At 37.3% G+C, this 18,733-nt stretch overlaps 1 protein-coding gene across 1 annotated transcript in view; it reads right to left on the reverse strand.

Annotated features, from left to right (window-relative positions):
• SYNE1 (spectrin repeat containing nuclear envelope protein 1) overlaps nucleotides 1-18,733 on the reverse strand; it is a 583,464-nt gene that overhangs the window by 225,415 nt on the left and 339,316 nt on the right. Inside the window, 5 exon segments of the mRNA XM_044001388.1 lie at nucleotides 505-2,665; nucleotides 5,453-5,718; nucleotides 10,544-10,720; nucleotides 13,061-13,186; nucleotides 16,983-17,129. Coding sequence (XP_043857323.1) covers nucleotides 505-2,665; nucleotides 5,453-5,718; nucleotides 10,544-10,720; nucleotides 13,061-13,186; nucleotides 16,983-17,129 — 2,877 coding nt within the window.

An 18,733-nucleotide genomic window follows, 5' to 3' on the forward strand; every position in this document is an offset into this window, starting at 1 on the left:
TAGTTACACAAATAGTAAGTGGCTGAGGCCACATTTAAACTCAGGTCTTCCTGACACCGGGCTGAGTACTCTATCCACTATACCACCTAGTAGCTTAAGACCTTGAGGAAAGTCCGTTGTGTTATCCTTTGGTGATATACATCATTTTCTGATTGCCAATACCATCTAGGCTTTGAAATAAGGCCCTTCCAAAATTTTTAATACAAATGGTTGAGATGATGAGGAAATTCCTTCATACTCCCATCAATAAGATAAGCATCTTGTTGCTAATCAAGGTCTTATTTTACTATAAAAGATTTAGACCTTATTAGGAAAGATTTGTTTTTACGCAATAAAGTTATGTTCGTGGTTGGAAAAATAAAGCCATTTTATCTGGGTACTTTTTAATGACCCATACAAAGTTTCTGAAAAGAAATATCCAATGAAAGCATAGTAACAAAAACAAATTCCTCAAGCTTTTACCTGCATCCAACAAATACAGTGTGTATAACTTAGTATACTAACCTGTCTTCTTCTTATGGCTTCCTGAACTTCATCATCTAGTTCAGTGAGTTCAGCAAGAGTGTTTTCTAAGTCAGCTGAAATCAGTTCCTTTGCTTTCAAGAACTTTTCTTTTTCCTTACTACTCAGTGCATTCATTATTCTCAGGCTGGACTGAACTTCTTCTTGGTGAATCTGAACTTTTCGGATTTCCTCTTGGATATTCTGAAGTTTCATATCTAAGCATATAGTTCCATTAAGTTCTGCTTTCACACGTCTTAGCCAATCAAGTGAGCGGCAGATTTCAGTCTGAAAGTCTATGCTCTGAACCAGTCGACTTTCACATTCCATTACTGTCTCATTGATGCCTGAAGTCAGCAGTGAGAGCTCCTCTTGCCATGTCTTAACCTGCTGATTCGCCTTCTCGTAAGCCATGGGGTCAAGATTTGGAGAAAGATCTTCAAGATGCTCAGTCACTCTCTTAAGAAGGATTCCTGAATCTTGAAGGCTTCCAGCCAGTGAATGATATGTTTTCAGTTTTTCTTCAGCAGGAAGGGTTTCCTCATTCACTTTGGTTTGTTCTTTCTTTACAGCTTCTAGTTGTCTCTCCAGCTGATGACACAGTTCTTCATGTTCCTGGTAAGCACTGGTCACATCTTCTAATAAGTTAACCCTTTGTTCAGTTTGTCTTTTCAGCTTGTGATACAGAGTAACAAGTTTGAGCATCTCATCAGGCTGCCATGGTTGACCTGTGCTACGAAAACCCTCCTTCTTTTGGTTCAGCTCATCTACTGCTGCCCCAAGACTTAAAATTTCTCCAAGAAGAACTCTGCAAGCTTCTTGAAGAGACAAGGCTTCTTGGGTTGACAGATTAGTGGGGACTTTGTTCATCTTCACAAACTGGTCCTCCAGTTCACTTAGAGATTGAGAAGTCAATTCAATCAAGGAGGTATATTCTTTCCGGGCAAGGATAGCTTCTTGTACCTTGTAGAACTTATCTTTAGCCAGGGCCACAACAACATTAAATTGTTGGGGCAAAGAATTCAGCTTTTCATCGAGGTAGGAATGGTCCATCTCATTAAGTGATGGCAAGATTGCTTGTCCAGTTCTTTGGAGAGTCAGCAGAAGGTTTTCAAATTCAGGAGATTGTTCAAGAAGGCACTGGTATTTTGTCAGCTGGGCATAAAGTTCAGTACTCCCATTCATTAAGTTTATTTCAGGAAATGTAATGATATCTGCTTGTTTCAGCCAATGGCAAGTTTTATCAAAATCTTCCTTAAAATGCTTCCTAGAAACCAAATTCTTCTCCAATTCTTGTAGCCTTTGGCTGCACTTCTGTAAAACAGTGTCATAGATGCCCTGAAGTTCTTGAAGCTTACTTAATACTTCGTTCTTTTCTTGTTCTGTTGCTTCCTTCATTAAATCACGCCCTTGAGCCCAAAGCCCAGTGACTTCATGCTGATAGGTTCTTAAGCTGGCTTGGGCACTCTTACAAGTCTTGACCTGCTTACTAACATCATCTGGCAATAGGCAAATGTGTTCATGGAACATGATCTTTCTCTCATGCTGCTGAATTTGGCTGCTAGCTTGAAAGACTGCCATGAGGAACTGGGTCTTCTCAGATAATGCTTTATTTAAGTGTTTTCTTCTCTGACCCACTAAATCACTGAGGCAACTGACGTGGCATTGTGCGTCAGAGAGGACCTGCTGAATGAGCTGTCTTTCATTGAGGCCCAAATCAACCATCACCCTATCAGCATCCTTGATGAGTGATTTTAAGATCATCTGTTTGGATTCCAGTTCACTACAAATGGCAAGATGATCCATGAGCAAGTTTTGAGCTAGATCTGGGGGAGGGCTTTGCTTGAGGGCTTCAACTATGCCAGGCTGCTGCTCTTCAGCCCATTCCATTAGTTCTTGAAATCTGGACTGTACCAAATGTAGCTCCTCTAAAGTTGTGACTGACAATTGGATTTTCCTCTTGACAAGGTCTTCAAGCTGAAACCAGCGTTGCTCAAAGTGACTTGTCTGTTCTTTTACTAATTCTTTGTCATCTAGATTCAAGTGATCTATCATTTTCTGTTTCTGGTCTTTCAAGTCTTCGATAATGTGCTTCTTTTCTTGCAATGCCATTGCTAACTTTTTCAAAGACTCAAGGTGTACAGTTGTACTCTCAGCATCTGATCTGTAAATAAATTGACACAAGTACAATCAGGTATGTTCATTCAATATGTAAGAACATTCATATTCAGTTAAAATAATTGTATATTATTATTTTCCAACTATATGTCTTTAATTGTTAAATAGCAAATAGTATAACAAATAACTTTCAAGTAGGCTATTTGATAGCCTTTTTGGTACAAGTGTACCAAAGTTTTCCATGCTCTAGGTCAAATGTGCTTCTCCATTTTTATTTCATGCTATTTGCCTTTGTGCACTCTATGGTTACTTCAATTCAATTCCATAAATATTTATTAAATATTTAATGTATACAGAGCACTGTATTGAGTGCTGAGAAGATAAAAAGTTAGGATAATTAAAAGTCCCTGACAACATAAAGCTTACAAGCTAATAAGTGAATAGGACAAAAAGATAGATGATAAAAAATAGAAATGTCTAAAACAAAATGTTTTTTAAGGTCTGAAGAGGAATAAGTTGTTACTAGCTAAAGCAATCAGTGATGGGCTGAGCTTTTTAAAAAGGATGAGTAGGAATTCAACAAAGGGGCTGGGGAAGAAGGAGTTTTCAAATATTAGGTACCATGTAAATAAAGGTACAAATGTGGAAAAGTGAAGAGCAAGGTATGTTTAGGGAACTGTGAATAGTCCAAGGGTCACAAAGGGTGGTACTGAAATAAGTCTGGAAAAGCAGAATGGTACCTAACTGTAGAGATCCCCAACATCAAGCAGAATAGTCTGAACTTTACTCAATAGGCAACAGGATGCCATTATAATGTTTTGAGTATAGAACTGGCATGACTAGATTTCTGTATAAAAATCACTAATCTATATTAGACTGAAGGATGGACTGGAGAGGTGAGAGTGGAAGAGGGAGGAGAGAACCTATTAGGAGGCTATTACAAGTGCTGCAGATGAATGGTAACTAAGATCTATACTTAAGTAATGTCAGGGGGAATAAAGAGGAGGTAGGATATGCAAGAAAAAGTGGAGAGAATTCACTTAGTAAGCAATTAGAGATGAAAGGTAAGAGAAATAGAAGTCTTTCTCTATACCATATATAGCCTATACAAAAAATCATAATAATACATTGTATATAATAAATATGTGTGTATAGTATGTACATATGCATATATGTGTATGTGGGTATATATGTATATATATGTATATACACATATATACACACACACACACTCATAATGATAACATCAAGGTTTTCATTACAGTATTTTAGGTGAATGGTAGTGCTGCTGAGAGAAATAGAGAAAACACAAAAAGAAGCAGTGTTTTGGAGACTGACAGTAAGCTACTATCTGTGCAAGTTTGAGTGTGAGGGGTAGTTGGAACATTCAGATGGAGATGCTCTTTCAGCAGCTAGAGATTCTGGTCTTAGAGGCTGGAAGAGAAGTTAAGCCTAGGAATCACCTGTGTGGAAGTTGATACCTGTAGCTATGGGAAAGAATGAGGTGAGAAAATGAAGATAGGGCAGACATTGACGATAAAAAATTCTTTCCACTTTTTGACAAAAAGGGGAGAGACTAGAAAAGAAAAATGAGTCAAACATTTTCAGACATAGCAATGTGTTAATTTTTGGGGGGTGACTCTATTTAAGAGAAGGCTTATTTTTAAGGAGAGATGGTAGGGGAATTAGTGGGGAGTGATATACACATACACAAAAATTAAAATTAAAGAATGGATTTAGATTCATAAGGGACTTCAGAGACAATCTAGTCCAACCCCTAATTTTACAGCTAAGGAAACTGAAGCTTAAGGAGGCTAGATGACCAAACATTACTCATCAGAGGTAAGATTTGAACCTGTATTCTCTAACTCCAGGATCAATGCTCATTCCACTATACTATTCTGTCTCCTTTGCTGTGAGAAGTTATGTAAGAGTAAACAGGAAGACTGTGAGCCAGGCATTGTACTCTTCTAGAAAGGAAGAGCAGCCTAGGGGTGATAAAATTACAGCAGAGAGCATCTTGTCCAGGTGATGCAGCCCCAAGCTTCACAAAGATAAAATTATTTTTAATTTTCCTTTCTATACCATATGGTTCCATGCAAATAGTAGCAACTTAAAAAAGACCAGGATGAATGCAGGAACAGTGTTATATTAGAACATTCCATCTCAATTTAAGTAAAAAAAATCATGCTATATTCTGATGGAGGAAGCCTGTAATCCTAACTACCAGGGAAACTAAGGCTGGCTTTTTTTTTAAACAGCAAAATTCTGTCTTTACTACTCATGACAATCTTAATTACATCAAAGCTTAGAAATAAAATTGTTGGGGCAGCTAGGTGGCACAGTGGATAGAGCACCGGCCCTGGATTCAGCAGGACCTGAATTCAAATCTGGCCTCAGACCCTTGACACTTACTAGCTGTGTGACCCTGGGCAAGTCACTTAACCCCAATTGCCTCACTAAAAAAAAAAAAAAAGAAAGAAAGAAATAAAATTGTTTGCAAGTAGACAGTCACTGAGGCAACAGACTACAATAAGGAAGAAAAGGGGAAAAATACTCAGTCTGGGGAGTTCTGACCTGCACTGGTTTATACCAATTGGGTTAAAATATGGTGAACACCCAGGTTGCTTGAGGAGCGGGAGACAGATTAGATCAGAAACAGAGCATTTCAAAACAATGGGATCAGCCTATGTAAGTAGTCCCTGTATGTCCCCTAGTCTTAAAAAGCCAAACATACAAAAAAGAAGTGAACAAAAAGGTTTTAACTTGGATAAGAATTCAATTATATTTTGTAAAACATTTCAATCTTGTCCTGGTGAAGAACCTTCTTTACCTGGCCAACTTGTCCCACTCTTTAGTAAACTTCTCTAAGAATACTTCAACCACATTCATACGGTCATGGTAATCTCTGGTCCTCTGAAGGTCTTCTTCTCTTTGCAAAAGCAGATTATTGGTCTGCAGGCAGAGATCTATCCACTGGTTACTTAAGTGATTTATCTCCTTGTGTTCAGGTGACTCTTGCCCTTGTGTTAGCTTATTCACCTTTTCAGTAACAGCTGTTATGGCTACCTGTTTGGATTGTAGCTTCTTAACAAATTCCTGAAGGATAAAGAAGTAAAATAAAATTCAAACACTTGCTTATTAAAGAGATAAATTGTCACAGGTTCAGAAAAGGCCTAAAACATGACATTTATTAAAATAATTGAATCAAAATCATGATAGAAAATATATCAAAAGTAACCATTTAAGGGGCAGCTAGATGGCGCAGTGGATAGAGCACCGGCCCTGGATTCAGAAGTACCTGAGTTCAAATCCGACCTCAGACACTTAACACTTACTAGCTGTGTGACCCTGGGCAAGTCACTTAACCCCAATTGCCCCTCAAAAAAAAAAAGTAACCATTTATTATATAATACAATCTCCACATATTTAAGAAAATTAATCAGATTGGCCTTGTAGGGAAGGCATTGTTTGATTTTAGAATTAAAAGCTATGATGAGTGTGAGTTGAATATGCTTCATGGGGAAGTTTAGGGGAAAGGGAACAATTTTATATTCACCAAAGAAAATAATTTGCAAACCTACAACATTCAGGACATACAAAAGGACAGGTTAGCATGTTAGTGTCTATGGAAGACAGAGTATATCCAACCATATTCAATCAATTGATCAACAAGTATTTCTTAAGTGCCTGCAATGTATTAGATACAATGCTCAGAACTGGGGATACACAGACCAAAAATGAAATAGTAGCTCCCCCTCAGGTAACTTACAGTCTATGGGGAAAGAGGTTCGCATACAAGTAGACATGGAAGATATTCAAAGTAAATACTAGGTAATTTCAGAGAAGGAGGCTTTAGTAGCTGGGAGGAGATTCAGGAAAAGCCCCATGTAAGTAGTGGCACTTGTGATAAGCTGGAAAAGGGAATGAATTCTAGGAAGCAGGACCAAAATATGAGTTTTTTGAATAAAAGAAAGAAAAAAGAAGGAATGCAAAACAGACCTAGGGGGCAGCCTATACAAAGACACAGGCCTGGCAGATGGAATGCACTATAGTATATCTGCTGGGGAGGGACATCAGATAGGACAGTTTGGTTGGATCACTGAGTAAAGGGTGGATCATGTGTAACTAAATCTGCAAGGTATGCTGGAGCCAGGTGGGGAAGCATATTGTATTATGTGATTTGATGTAACTTTTTGAAAATTTCCTTTTCAAAACATGTAAAATGATCATAATATTGCACATGTTCAAGCTTATTTACCTGGTCAAATGACTTATTTACTTCAATTAGCCAATAAACATTTATTAAATGCCACGGTGTATCAGGTACTGTGTTAGGCACTGGGGGAACATAGAAAGGCAAGAGATGGTCTATGATCTCAAGGAGTTCACAGTCTAATGGAGGAGATGACATGTAAACAGCCATATTACACAAAAAGCTTTATAGAGAATAAACTGGAAATAATCCACAGAGGGAAGGCACTAGAATTAAGAGGGATCAGTGTGGAACCAGAATGTTATTAGCAGCAACAGCAACATTGTATGATGGTCACCTATGTTAGACTTAGCTCTTCTAGGCAATACAATGATCCAAGGCAATTCCAAAGGACTCATGACAGAAAATGCTCTCCACATCCAGAGATACAACTGATGGAGTCTGAAAGCAGATGCAGGCATGCTATTTTCACTTTTTCTTTTGTTCTGTTTTGTTCTTTCTTGTGGTTCCCCCCTTTTGCTCTGATTCTTTTTTTCACATGACTAATGTGGAAATATGTTCAATGTGATTGTACATGTATAACCTATATCAGATTGCTTGATGTCTTCGTGAGGGAGGAGGGAAGGAACAGAAGGAGAAATATTTGGGACTTAAAATCTTACAAAAATGAATGTTGGAAGAGTGCCTTTCCATGTAATTGGAAAAAAATAAAATGCTATTAAGTGGGAAAAACAAAGAAGGACCAGCAAAGAAGGTAGGAATTTAACTAGTACTTAAAGAAAGTACAGGAAACCAGTAGACAGAGATAAGGAGTGAGACCATTCCAGATATAGTGGATAGCCAGTGAAAAATGTCCCGAGGAGAAAAAGAGTGTGTCTTGCTTGAGGAACAGCAAGGCATTAGGTGTCACTAGAGTGCAGATTCCTTGGGCATGGGGCATGAGGAGGGGATCTAACGTTTCTTAAGACTGGAAAGGTGGGAGAGGATAGCTTATGAAGGGCTTGGAACTCCAAACTGAGGGTTTTGGGGGTTTTTTGACCCTGGGGTTGATAGGGAAACTGGAGTTTATTGAATAGGGGAGTGACATGGTCAGACTTGAACTTCAGGAAAACCACTTTCTTTGCTAAGTGGAGGATGGATTGAAGTGGGGAGAGACAGGAAGCAGGCACACTCACAAGCAGGCTCCTACAATAGTCCAGGTGGGAGGCAATGGGGGCTTATACCAGAGCAGTGGCAATGTCAGAGGAGAGAAGGGGGCTATGCCAGACATATGATTAAGGTCAAATCAACAAGCCCAAGCCTTGGAAACCGATTGGAAATGGTAGACAGTGGGGAGTGGAAGGAAATTGGGTCAAATATTCAATTCATTAAACAGTTGTTTTTTTTAATTCCTGCCATGATCTAGCAACACTATACGAGATACTGATGATACAAAGACTAAGCGGTTGGGGGGTTAGGAGGGAAGTGAGGTACAGTAGAATTTGGAGACAGAAAAGAATCAAGGAAGAGTCAACCAAGGGAACTCCATGGCAGCAAAGAAACAAAGTGAAATCACAGCAGAACTGGCAATGTAAGGAAAATAGATATGAAAAGCAGGACTAATTATTGCAAACTATAGATTTGTATCACATTCGAGAACTCCAACTCAGATTTTTTTTTTTCTGTACTGTGTCATTTGACATGTTGAATCTAATAAATTTGGAATAGGGATATCTCTGATTAAACTCAATCAAGGCCAAACAGATAGCATCACTGATTGATAAAAATCAAAGGACATAAGATACTCTTTATCAAACAACACTAGATCCCTATTTGTTTCAGGAAATGTGATTTGTGAGATGTCAAGGAGGTAATTGGTTACAGCAAGGAATAAAAAACCAAAACAAACAAACAAAAAAAACCAACAACAGTGTTCCTTTTCATGGTGTGTTTTCCCCATTAGATCCTAATCTTTCCTAATTGTGTAATGAAACTGAAATAGATGGTTAAAAGTAAATAGAGCTAAGAATTTTGTTGTTTACTTGTTTTGCAGTTGTGTCTGATTCCTAGGGAGTTTTCATTTGGAGTTTTCTTACCAAAGATGCTTGAGTAGGGAGATAAAAAATAGGGACCAATGATTTAATTGCTATAGAAAACTCACAAACCCCTTCTACCAGCACCTTTTCTGCAATTCTCTGGGCTTAGTAAATTGCCTAGAGCCCTGATAAGCTAAGTGATTTGCCTAAGGTAACAAAGTGAAGAAGTGTCAGGGAACAAGGTTGGAACCTAAGTCTTCCTGGCTCCAAGGCTGGCTCTCTATCCCCTATACTATGCTGCTTCCCTTGGAGAATATTATAATGAAAAAATATGGTGGATGTGTAGCAAGGCTAAATGCTGCAGAAATTTCAGAACATGAAGAATAAACTTGATGCTATCACATGTATTTATGAACTGATCTCTTTGAGCAACACAACACTCATGTTGCCAATTCCTCTGCATTCTAAAGTAAATAGCCATCTTTCTTTAAAGAATGAATTTAAGTGGTAATAAGTAACAGACAAGGAAAATAGTGAAGTCCTGTGTAGACTTGGCAGAAGGAGGACAGTATGTGTGAAAAGCAGAACTATTTGGCCCTGCAAGCTACAGATTTTGCCCACCCTATACTCCAAGATCTCCAAGGCAGACTTGTTTGTACACAGTGCCATTTGACACACTGTTGCTAAGACTACACACTCCACTACATCAGCCCACATATTCCTCTATGTGAATGTTCCCCTATGAAGCATTAGTAGAAGAAAACAATATATATCATTTATTAGTGACAATCATAAAAAGAATGTTTTATTGCTGTCCTTTGTAGAAATTTTAGTGTATGCTTTTGAGAGAATATTTTTTCATTTTCCATTATATTTTGGTTGTTCAAAACAATTTTAAAGGTTAATGTAAAGACACTCAATAGTTTGGAAATCTTTGGGAAAGTCACAGAGTTTGGGAAGAATATTTAAAGCCATATAATCACTTTCTAATTCATGTAAATTGCTTAGCATAATTTTATCTTAGATTTTAATGGCAAAGAAGGTTATTAAGATTAAAATAAGACAATATCAACTCTACATTTGAAAGAGTAGGGACAGCTAGGTGGTGCAGTGGATAGAGCACTGGCCCTAGAGTCAGGAGTGCCTGAGTTCGGATTCGACCTCAGACACTTAACACTTACTGGCTGCGTGACCCTGGGCAAGTCGCTTAACCCCAATTGCCTCACCAAAAAAAAAAAAAAAAAAAAGAGTAAGTAAAGAAATAGATTAAATATGATAGGTAGATAGTTCCCTGGCTGCTCATCATAGGCCAAGAATTACACTTCAGTTTCTGTTTTGTTGAACTCAAAAAACAAATAAAATAATGTGATCCCATTCCATTAGACTTTCTTAATTTATCTAAAGATTAATTACCAACACTTTCAGAGGGGATCTGTGGTATAGGACAAAGGGACTTTAATTTGAAATCAGAATATTTGGGTTTGCATAATGACTCCACTAGTCACTTAATCTCTCTAGGTCTTAGTTTCCCTAGATGTAAAATGAAGGGATTGAACTATATATGATCTTTACAATCTCTTCCAAAACCTATGATGAGTACTGAGAGTATGAACATGTTCAAAGGATTTTTTTTCCTTTCAATCATGTCAGCAACCTCTATAATGTCTTGCAGAAAAAAAAAATGACTGTTTACCTTTACTTGGGAAACCATGTTTTGTGCAATATTTAGTTCCAATTCAGCTTGCCTCCTCTTCATATTTTGCAGCTGTTGATCTGCATCCTGGAAATAGATCCAAAGTTCTGCCTTCATCTGTTTAATCTCCTCCCAGCCCTGAGTTAAAGACTGTGAGTTTGTTATTTTCTGTTCAATCTAAAAGAAAAAAAAAAAAAACAGGCCGGTGAAGAAAAACTATTCTATAAAGATTTTCACAGGCTGCAAAGTATTTTGTCAGACCATTCTCAAAATAAAATCTATGTAAATATGAAGCTATACAAAGAACATAATTTAAATTCACTCCTTGGAAATGTTCAATAAAGAAGGAAGACATATGATGAAGATGTGGACAATTCCCTCAAACTTTGTAAAGTGGGCATTGGAATCTGCTCAGATTATCATCTACATAACCCACTGATACAAAGTATTGGAGACCAGGAAGAAAAAGTATTTTTTACCTTGCTGCAGTACCTTATCATACCTTCTATCTATCATCTTCTCTTATACATAATCAATGCATAGGGAAGGGGATTGGGGGAGGAGCAGAGGTAACACTTTCCAGATGCAAATAGGTCATCACTCCTGACCTGATTTAGAAGAGATTTCACTTGTTTGACAAGTAAAACAGCAGGACGCCATTAAGATCTGAGTCTCCAGAAGGCTTTACTTAATTGGCTCATTGTATTTAGCCAGTCCATTCTTTTTTTTTTTTTTACATTCTCCTGAGCCTCTGATGAGCTTTCATTATTATAGACTGGATCTGAAGGCATCTTATAGATTATATGGATTTGCATATTTTCTAATTCTGGTATTCCTTCTCAATTTTATCAAATTTATAGGACTCTGGAGTGAATTAGAGAGGTCTTTAAAATACTCTTTTGTTTGTGTGTTCTAGTTACAAAAATATTAGTGTGAAGATGAATAGTGAAATTTATGTCGTTGATGCTTTGTATATATGTTTGGTGGAAATTTAGCTGCTTTTCAAAGCAAAAGCATTTCATTTAATACATCCCTTCTGCCAAAGATGGATATGGTGTCAAATCTTTCAAAGATAGTTGAAATATACACCTTATACTAAAATAAGATCAAAATGGATACATGATTTAGACAAAAGAGGTGATACCATAGGTAAATTAGGAGAGGAAGGAATAGTCTACCTTTCAGATCTTTGGAAAGGAGAACAGTTTGTAACCAAACAAGAGATAGAGAATATTATGAAATACAAAATGGATGATTTTGATTACATTAAATTAAAAAGGTTTTGTACAAACAGAAGCAATGCATCTAAAATTAGAAGGGATGCAGAAAGCTGGGAAACAATTTTTATGACCAGTACTTCTGATAAAGGCATCATTTCTAAAATATATAGGGAACTAAATCAAATTTATAAGAATCCAAGTCATTCCCCAATTGAGAAATGGTCAAAGGATATGAACGGGCAATTTTCTGATGAAGAAATCAAAGCTATCTATTCCCATATAAAAAAATGCTCTAAATCACTATTGATTAGAGAAATGCAAATTAAAACAACTCTCAGGTACCACCTGACACCTGTCAGATTGGCTAATATGACAAAAAAGGAAAATAATAAATGTTGGAGAAGCTGTGGAAAAATTGGAACACTAATGCATTGTTGGTGGAGCTGTGAACTGATCCAACCATTCTGGAGAGCAATTTGGAATTATGCCCAAAGGGCAATAAAGCTGTGCATACCCTTTGACCCATCAATACCACTGTTGGGTCTTTTTCCTTATATCGGATTGCCTGTTGTCTGGGGGAGAGGGGGAGGGAGGGGAGGGAGGGGAGGGAGGGAGAAAAATTTGAAATTGGAAATCTTATGTAAACAAATGCTGAAAGCTATCTCTACATGTAACTGGAAAATAATAAAATACTTTTATTTAAAAAAAAAAGATAGTTGAAATAAGCATTCCAAAACTATTTTCTCTGGTGATAAAGATACAGCAGAAACAATGAGACAATGGAAAACTTAACATAGATTTTTGTAAAAGCTGTGTTTGATACTATATGACACAAAAACAATGAAAGTAACATTAACTAAAGCAACAGAGCTAGCCAACCAGCCAGCTGATGATCAGTGATTCAAACATTATTTTCTTTAAAGTGTATATATATACATACGCAACATAAATCAATTATTAGTAACCATTTTATCCCTGAACACTAACCAGCAGGACTAAGTTGGAAGGACAGAAATGAAGAAAGGAATATTAAAATGAAGGATGGCCAGATTTTAAAAAAAGAACTAAAGATGATAAAAAATTTTGGAAAGTAGATGCTCCCCAGGTGGTTCCTCACCAGAAGCAATGTTATGGGTTACCTATGCCTATCTGAATTTCTTACCCAAAAGTCAATTCTTTATCATTAGGAAAACTGCAAGTCAAAAACAGAACACATGTAAAGAGGTAGTTTCCTTAAAATCCATTACTTTTAAATGGCATTCAAAAGCTACTGTACAGCCACTAGTCATTTTTATACCATTTGCTTTGTCTGTTGGATGTCCTTTGCTGTAGTCTTCACTGAGGAGTTGGACAAATCGCACATTGAGCACAGAAGGTCTAAGTAGGTTCTGGCTTGCTCCTGCAGAGCTCTGAAATGTTTCACCTGAAAAAGGCAAGTGTCAGCGTGAAAAACAGATTTCTATTGATTTGTCTGTTTATTCTGTCCCTGACCAACCCTCTCCTTCTCTCTCATGCCCTCTTTCTCTTGCCCTCATCCTCACTCTCTCCTCTTTTCATCTCTATTCCAAATTCAACTTATCTCTAGTTTGAACATACAACTGTAGAGCTATGTAGCTGATATCTTTAACCTACAGAATGCAATGCTCTTCTGAATTTCTAAAAAACAAACAGGAATCTGTAAAATTATTGGAATAGCATAGATGACTAAAAAGGGAGCAGTGAGCTTTAAATACCAAAGGGATTCCCTTGGATTTGATCTTGCAGGTAACAGAAAGCCTCTACAATTCACTGAGTACTGATGCCTACCTACCCTTTTGGATCCCTGATTTCCAAAACCTGTCCTTTTGGAAAATCACTTGTGGAGTTTGAATTTTTTTTCTGGAATATCCACTGGATTTTTACCATCTCCTTTAGCTGTATCCTATTTTCTTTGTGTCTTTCATGGGCTAGATTTCTCAAAAGTCTACTACAATTGGCACCCCCCATTTCCTCTCCTCTCACTTAATTCTATGCCTCTGTAATCTGACTTCTGACGTTATCATCCAAACTGAAATTATTCTGTAAAAAGGTTAACATATAGGGGCAGCTAGGTGGCGCAGTGGATAAAGCACCGGCCGCTGAATTCAGGAGTTCCTGAGTTCAAATCCATCCTCAGACACTTGGACACTTAGCTAGCTGTGTAACCCGTAGGTAAGGTCAGCGTTACCCACATTGCCCCACACAAAAAAAGTTAACAATAATCTTTTAATTGTCACATCTAATGTTATATTCTTGATCCTCATTGTTTAACTCACTGATAATTCTGACACTGTCTATTGTTCTCGTGATTATTGTCTCCTCTTTAAAAGTTCTTGTGATGCTGTTTTCTCCTGGTTCTCCTAATTGTTTGACCCCTCTTTAGCAATCTCTTTTGATGGATCCTCCTCCAGCTCACTAAGATTCCATCCTGGGCTCTCTTCTCTTCTCTCTATACTATCTCACTTGCTGACCTCATTAGTTCCCAGAGGTTTAATGATCATCTCTATGCTGATAAATTTTAGACCTATATATTCATCTTACATCACCAGCTGTCTGTTGAACATATTGAACTCTATGTCCAAAGACATCCTAAACACAGCATATCCAAAAAATAACTCATTATCTTTTCTCCCCAAATTTCCCCTATTCCAAAAATCCCTCTTACACCATCATCCAACCAGTCACCCAGGCCTGCAAACTCAGTGCCATCCATGACTTCTCACTCTCACTCATTGCACATAACCAATCTGTTCCCAAGTCTATAACCCTTATACAAGTTTTTTTCACATCACATCTGTACTACAATAGTCTTATAGTTGATCTCCCAGTCTCAAATACTGCCCCCAAACCCATCTTCTCACTTGAGTCTATCATCCATTCAGCTGAAAAAGTGATCTCCCTAAAGCAGAGGTCTGACCATAACACTTCCCTACCTCAATAAATTTCAGTGGCTCCCTGTTACCTTTAGGATCAAATATTAAATTCTCCATTTGTCTCTTAAAGCCTTTCACAACCAGTGTTTTGACTGGATAAATAAAAGGGGATAGGTGTATATGTGTACATACATCCATGGGACGTTATAGATAAAGCAATGGCATTTTTTGTTAAATGATTAGAGATATCAAGTGGGTGAATGATGAGAAGCTGAAGCTGACACTGCGGTTATAAACCTGTATGATTAGAAGGATGGTGCTGTTATTAATAGCAATATAGAAATTTAGAAGAAGGGTGAATTTGCCAGAAATAGAATTAGTTCTGCTGTACATTTGAATTTGATATGTTTATGGGATATCTGGTTCGAAATGTCCAATAGACAGGGTCAGTTGTAAGAGTGGAGATTGCATTATAGGTCTAGGGTGCATCTACTTGGTGATGGATATTGGAATTCCATAGGACATAATGGGATCACTCCCTTCAAGAACATAAATAGACAACAAGAAGATAGTAACATAAGAAGATGGTACTGGGTACAGCATAGTGGTTCACCTATAGTTAGTGGCCATGACACAGATTAGGATCCAACAAGGGAAATGAAGGACAAGGAAGACAGAAGAGTCCTAAAGATATTTTGCTTCCTTTCATTATTACCTAGTCTGAGTCACTATTATTTAGTATTTTAGTTTGATGAATTTGTAATAATTATACAATGTCCCTCCATATCTGGAACAATATTATTTTTACAATCAAATTCTCTCTAAAATGTGCAGCTGACTTGTTTCAGGTAAGTTACAGGGGAAAATGATTTCTTTTAAAAGCTGCTCACATACACAAAACAAAACAAAGCAAAAAAGACAAAACTGGCTTTGTCATGCAGTGACAACTGTTTGAGTCTGGTAAGCCAAGGAATTCTTCCCAAATAATTTTTTCATGATATAAACTACACAGGCACAAGTTATCTGCTTCAATTCTTGTTATTATTATTTTAAGGATATTTTTTAAATGCCGGGAAAGGATATAAGGATAAAAACCTGTTACATTATTTTCTCTTTTTTACATTATTTTCACAAGGAAAAAACTTCAGCTTGATGCCAGCAAGAATGAATAAATTAATTAAGTCATTCAGTCAACTAGTATTTATTAAGCACCTGCTATGTGTCAGGCACTGCACTGAGGAAGCAAGGAAAGGCAAAAGACAATCCCTGCTCTCAAGGAGCTTACAGTCTAACAAGGGAGACAACATGTTAATAACCATATGCAAACAAGATATACAGGGGATGAAACTGGAGATAATCAACAGAAAGAAGGCACTAGCATTAAGAGAGGAAAGGCCTCTTGTAGAATGGGGGAATTACCTAATAAAAAAAATCAAGGAATTGGAAGATGGAATGTCCTGTGCAAGGAAAAGTAAGGAGGGCACTGTCACTGAATATCTGAACATACTGAGGGTGCGGGATGGATGGTATAAGAGGTAAAAAGACAGGCATGGTGGGAAGGGCCAGACTATGGAGGATTTTTTTTACTTTGGAGGCCATAGGGAGCCCCTAGATATGACTGAAGATGTGGAGAACATGGTCAGACCTGGGCTTTAGGAAGACTCAGTTCATAGTTTATTGTAGGATGGACTGGAAAAAGGAGAGACTTAAGGCAAGGAGAGCAATTAAGAGGCTATTGTACTAGTCCTGGCATGAGGTGATGAGATCCTGCACCAGGGTGGTAGTGTCAGAAGAGAGAAGTGGGGCATTTAAAAGAAATGTTGTAAAAGTAGAATCGATAGCATTTGACAAGTAATTGGATATGAATAATGAGGGAAAGTGAGGAGTTGAGGATGACATTTGGTTCACAAGCCTGATGACTTTGAAGATGGCAGCATCTTTACCAGTAATAGGGAAGTTATGGCTTAGGGCTGGGGGAAGATGATGAATTCAGTTTTAGATTTTGAAAGTTTATGATGTCAACAGGCCTTCCAGTTTCATTTATCTTATAGGCAATTGGGGATGTAAGACTGGGTCAGGAAAGAGGTTAGGTCTAGACAAATAAATCTAAGAATAATCTGCAAAGACCTTATAGTTGTGTCCATGGGGGCTGCGGAGATTCTCAAGTCAAATAATATGTAGAGGGAGAAAAGAAAAGGTCCCAGGATAGAGCCTTGTGGACATCCACAGCTAATGGACATGAAGAAGATCCAGCAAAGCAGTCTAAGAAGAAGCAATCAGACAATTATGGGGTTTCTCTTTTTCCCCAATTACTTAAATAAGTATTACCTGCTTAAGTGCCTCTGCTCTACTCAAAGGTGGATGAGGGCTTGGCTTTAAATCTGGCTGAACTGTAGCAAGCCACGCCTGACATTGCTGCAAGGTGTCTTGCCGGCTGACATATTTCTGAAGTTCATGTTCCAAGCTCTGGTAAACCTAAGATGAAAATAAGAGAAAAAAAGTAGAATGTAAGCTCCTTGAGGGCAGACACTCTATTGCTTTTATAACTATATCCTCCTGGGCCAGGCATATTAGCAGTTGCTAATGAATGTAGCTTATTTATTAATTGATCTACTGAAGTGTTAAGAGAGAAAATAATTATGCAGTTTATTGGAATGAAGCAGAATGATTAAACATGAACTGTGTTCATTTCTAGCTTTGTTAGAATCTCTTTAAATTACACAAATTTATAAGTATCTATCTTTTGCTTTTCAGACTAGATATTGGCTCTGTTAGCACAAAACCGTGTGCTATAGAATCAATTAGAAGAGTGCATATTCTACCTGCTTAGGAAATTTTGGAGTACTTTATGGTAACAACTTACCCCAGATAATATCAAAATACACCTATTTCTTTCTCCCTTTGTGCCTCTATGTAACAACACAATACAGAGATATAATGTTATACAAGCTGAATTAGAAATATAGAATTTAGAGTTGGGAGGGACCCGAGAAGCTATTTAGTATACCAGTTCTTATGCTTGTTCCTTCCACTGGATGATTTCCAATCCTTACTTCAAAACAACAATGCACAGAACTACATCTTCTGCTTTCTTAACAATTCTTCAATGATTTGAGGACAATCAATAATCATGATTCCACTTTTGTTCTTTTCTCCATAATAAGCACCTCTAATTTCTCTATCTGTTCCTTATGTGACAAAGTTTCCAGATCTCTCACCATCATGGTTATGTTGCACTGGATATAAACCTCTCTGTTAATGTTCTTCCCAAAGTATGATGCTAATGTTTAGAAATGAACTCCAGATATGATATGACCAGTACATGGTGAAATGAGTTGATTACCTAATTTGTTCTGGAAATTATAATTCTATTAAGGTAGACTAAGGCCATGCCAGCCTTTTCACAACCATGTCACACTATTGGCTCAAGTTGAACTGGTTGGTAGGCTACTAAGAATCTCAGGCCTTTTCCACATGAAGTGTACCCAAATCTTGTGCTTACGTAGTTTTTCTTAACCCAAATAAAGGAATTTATAGTTATGTCCACCAAATTTAATCTCTCTGGTTTTAACCTATCATTCTAACTGGTCAAGATAATTTTGAATCTTGATCCTGTCATCCAATTTATTAGCTAAACCTCTTATTTTATAACATCCACAAATTGGACATATATCCATTTTGTAATTTTATATAAGTTGCTGATAAACATATTCAATGGAACAAGGCCATAGACAGAACCTTGTTATATGTCAATGAAGTCTTCTTTACAGATTAGCAACAATGCATTAATTAAAATTCTCAGACTATAATTTCTCCAACAGTGCTATAGGGATGTAGTTATTTGTACTATCATTCAGTCTGCATGGGAGACCTGTTCAAATTCTTTGTCAAGGATCCTTCAACAACTGAGATAAACTTAATACACACACACACACACACACACACACACACCTGCTGCCAAATAAACAAATAAACTCAGTGAGAGAGAGTAAGTTAAGAGCAGGTAAACTAGAAGTCAGAACTTCGTTTTCTAGACAATTCAGTCAAAAGGTCGGTTCATTATCCCTGTCAATACCATC

The sequence above is a fragment of the Dromiciops gliroides genome, chromosome 4 (genome assembly GCF_019393635.1).
Source record: "Dromiciops gliroides isolate mDroGli1 chromosome 4, mDroGli1.pri, whole genome shotgun sequence".
NCBI classification, from domain to species: domain Eukaryota; kingdom Metazoa; phylum Chordata; class Mammalia; order Microbiotheria; family Microbiotheriidae; genus Dromiciops; species Dromiciops gliroides.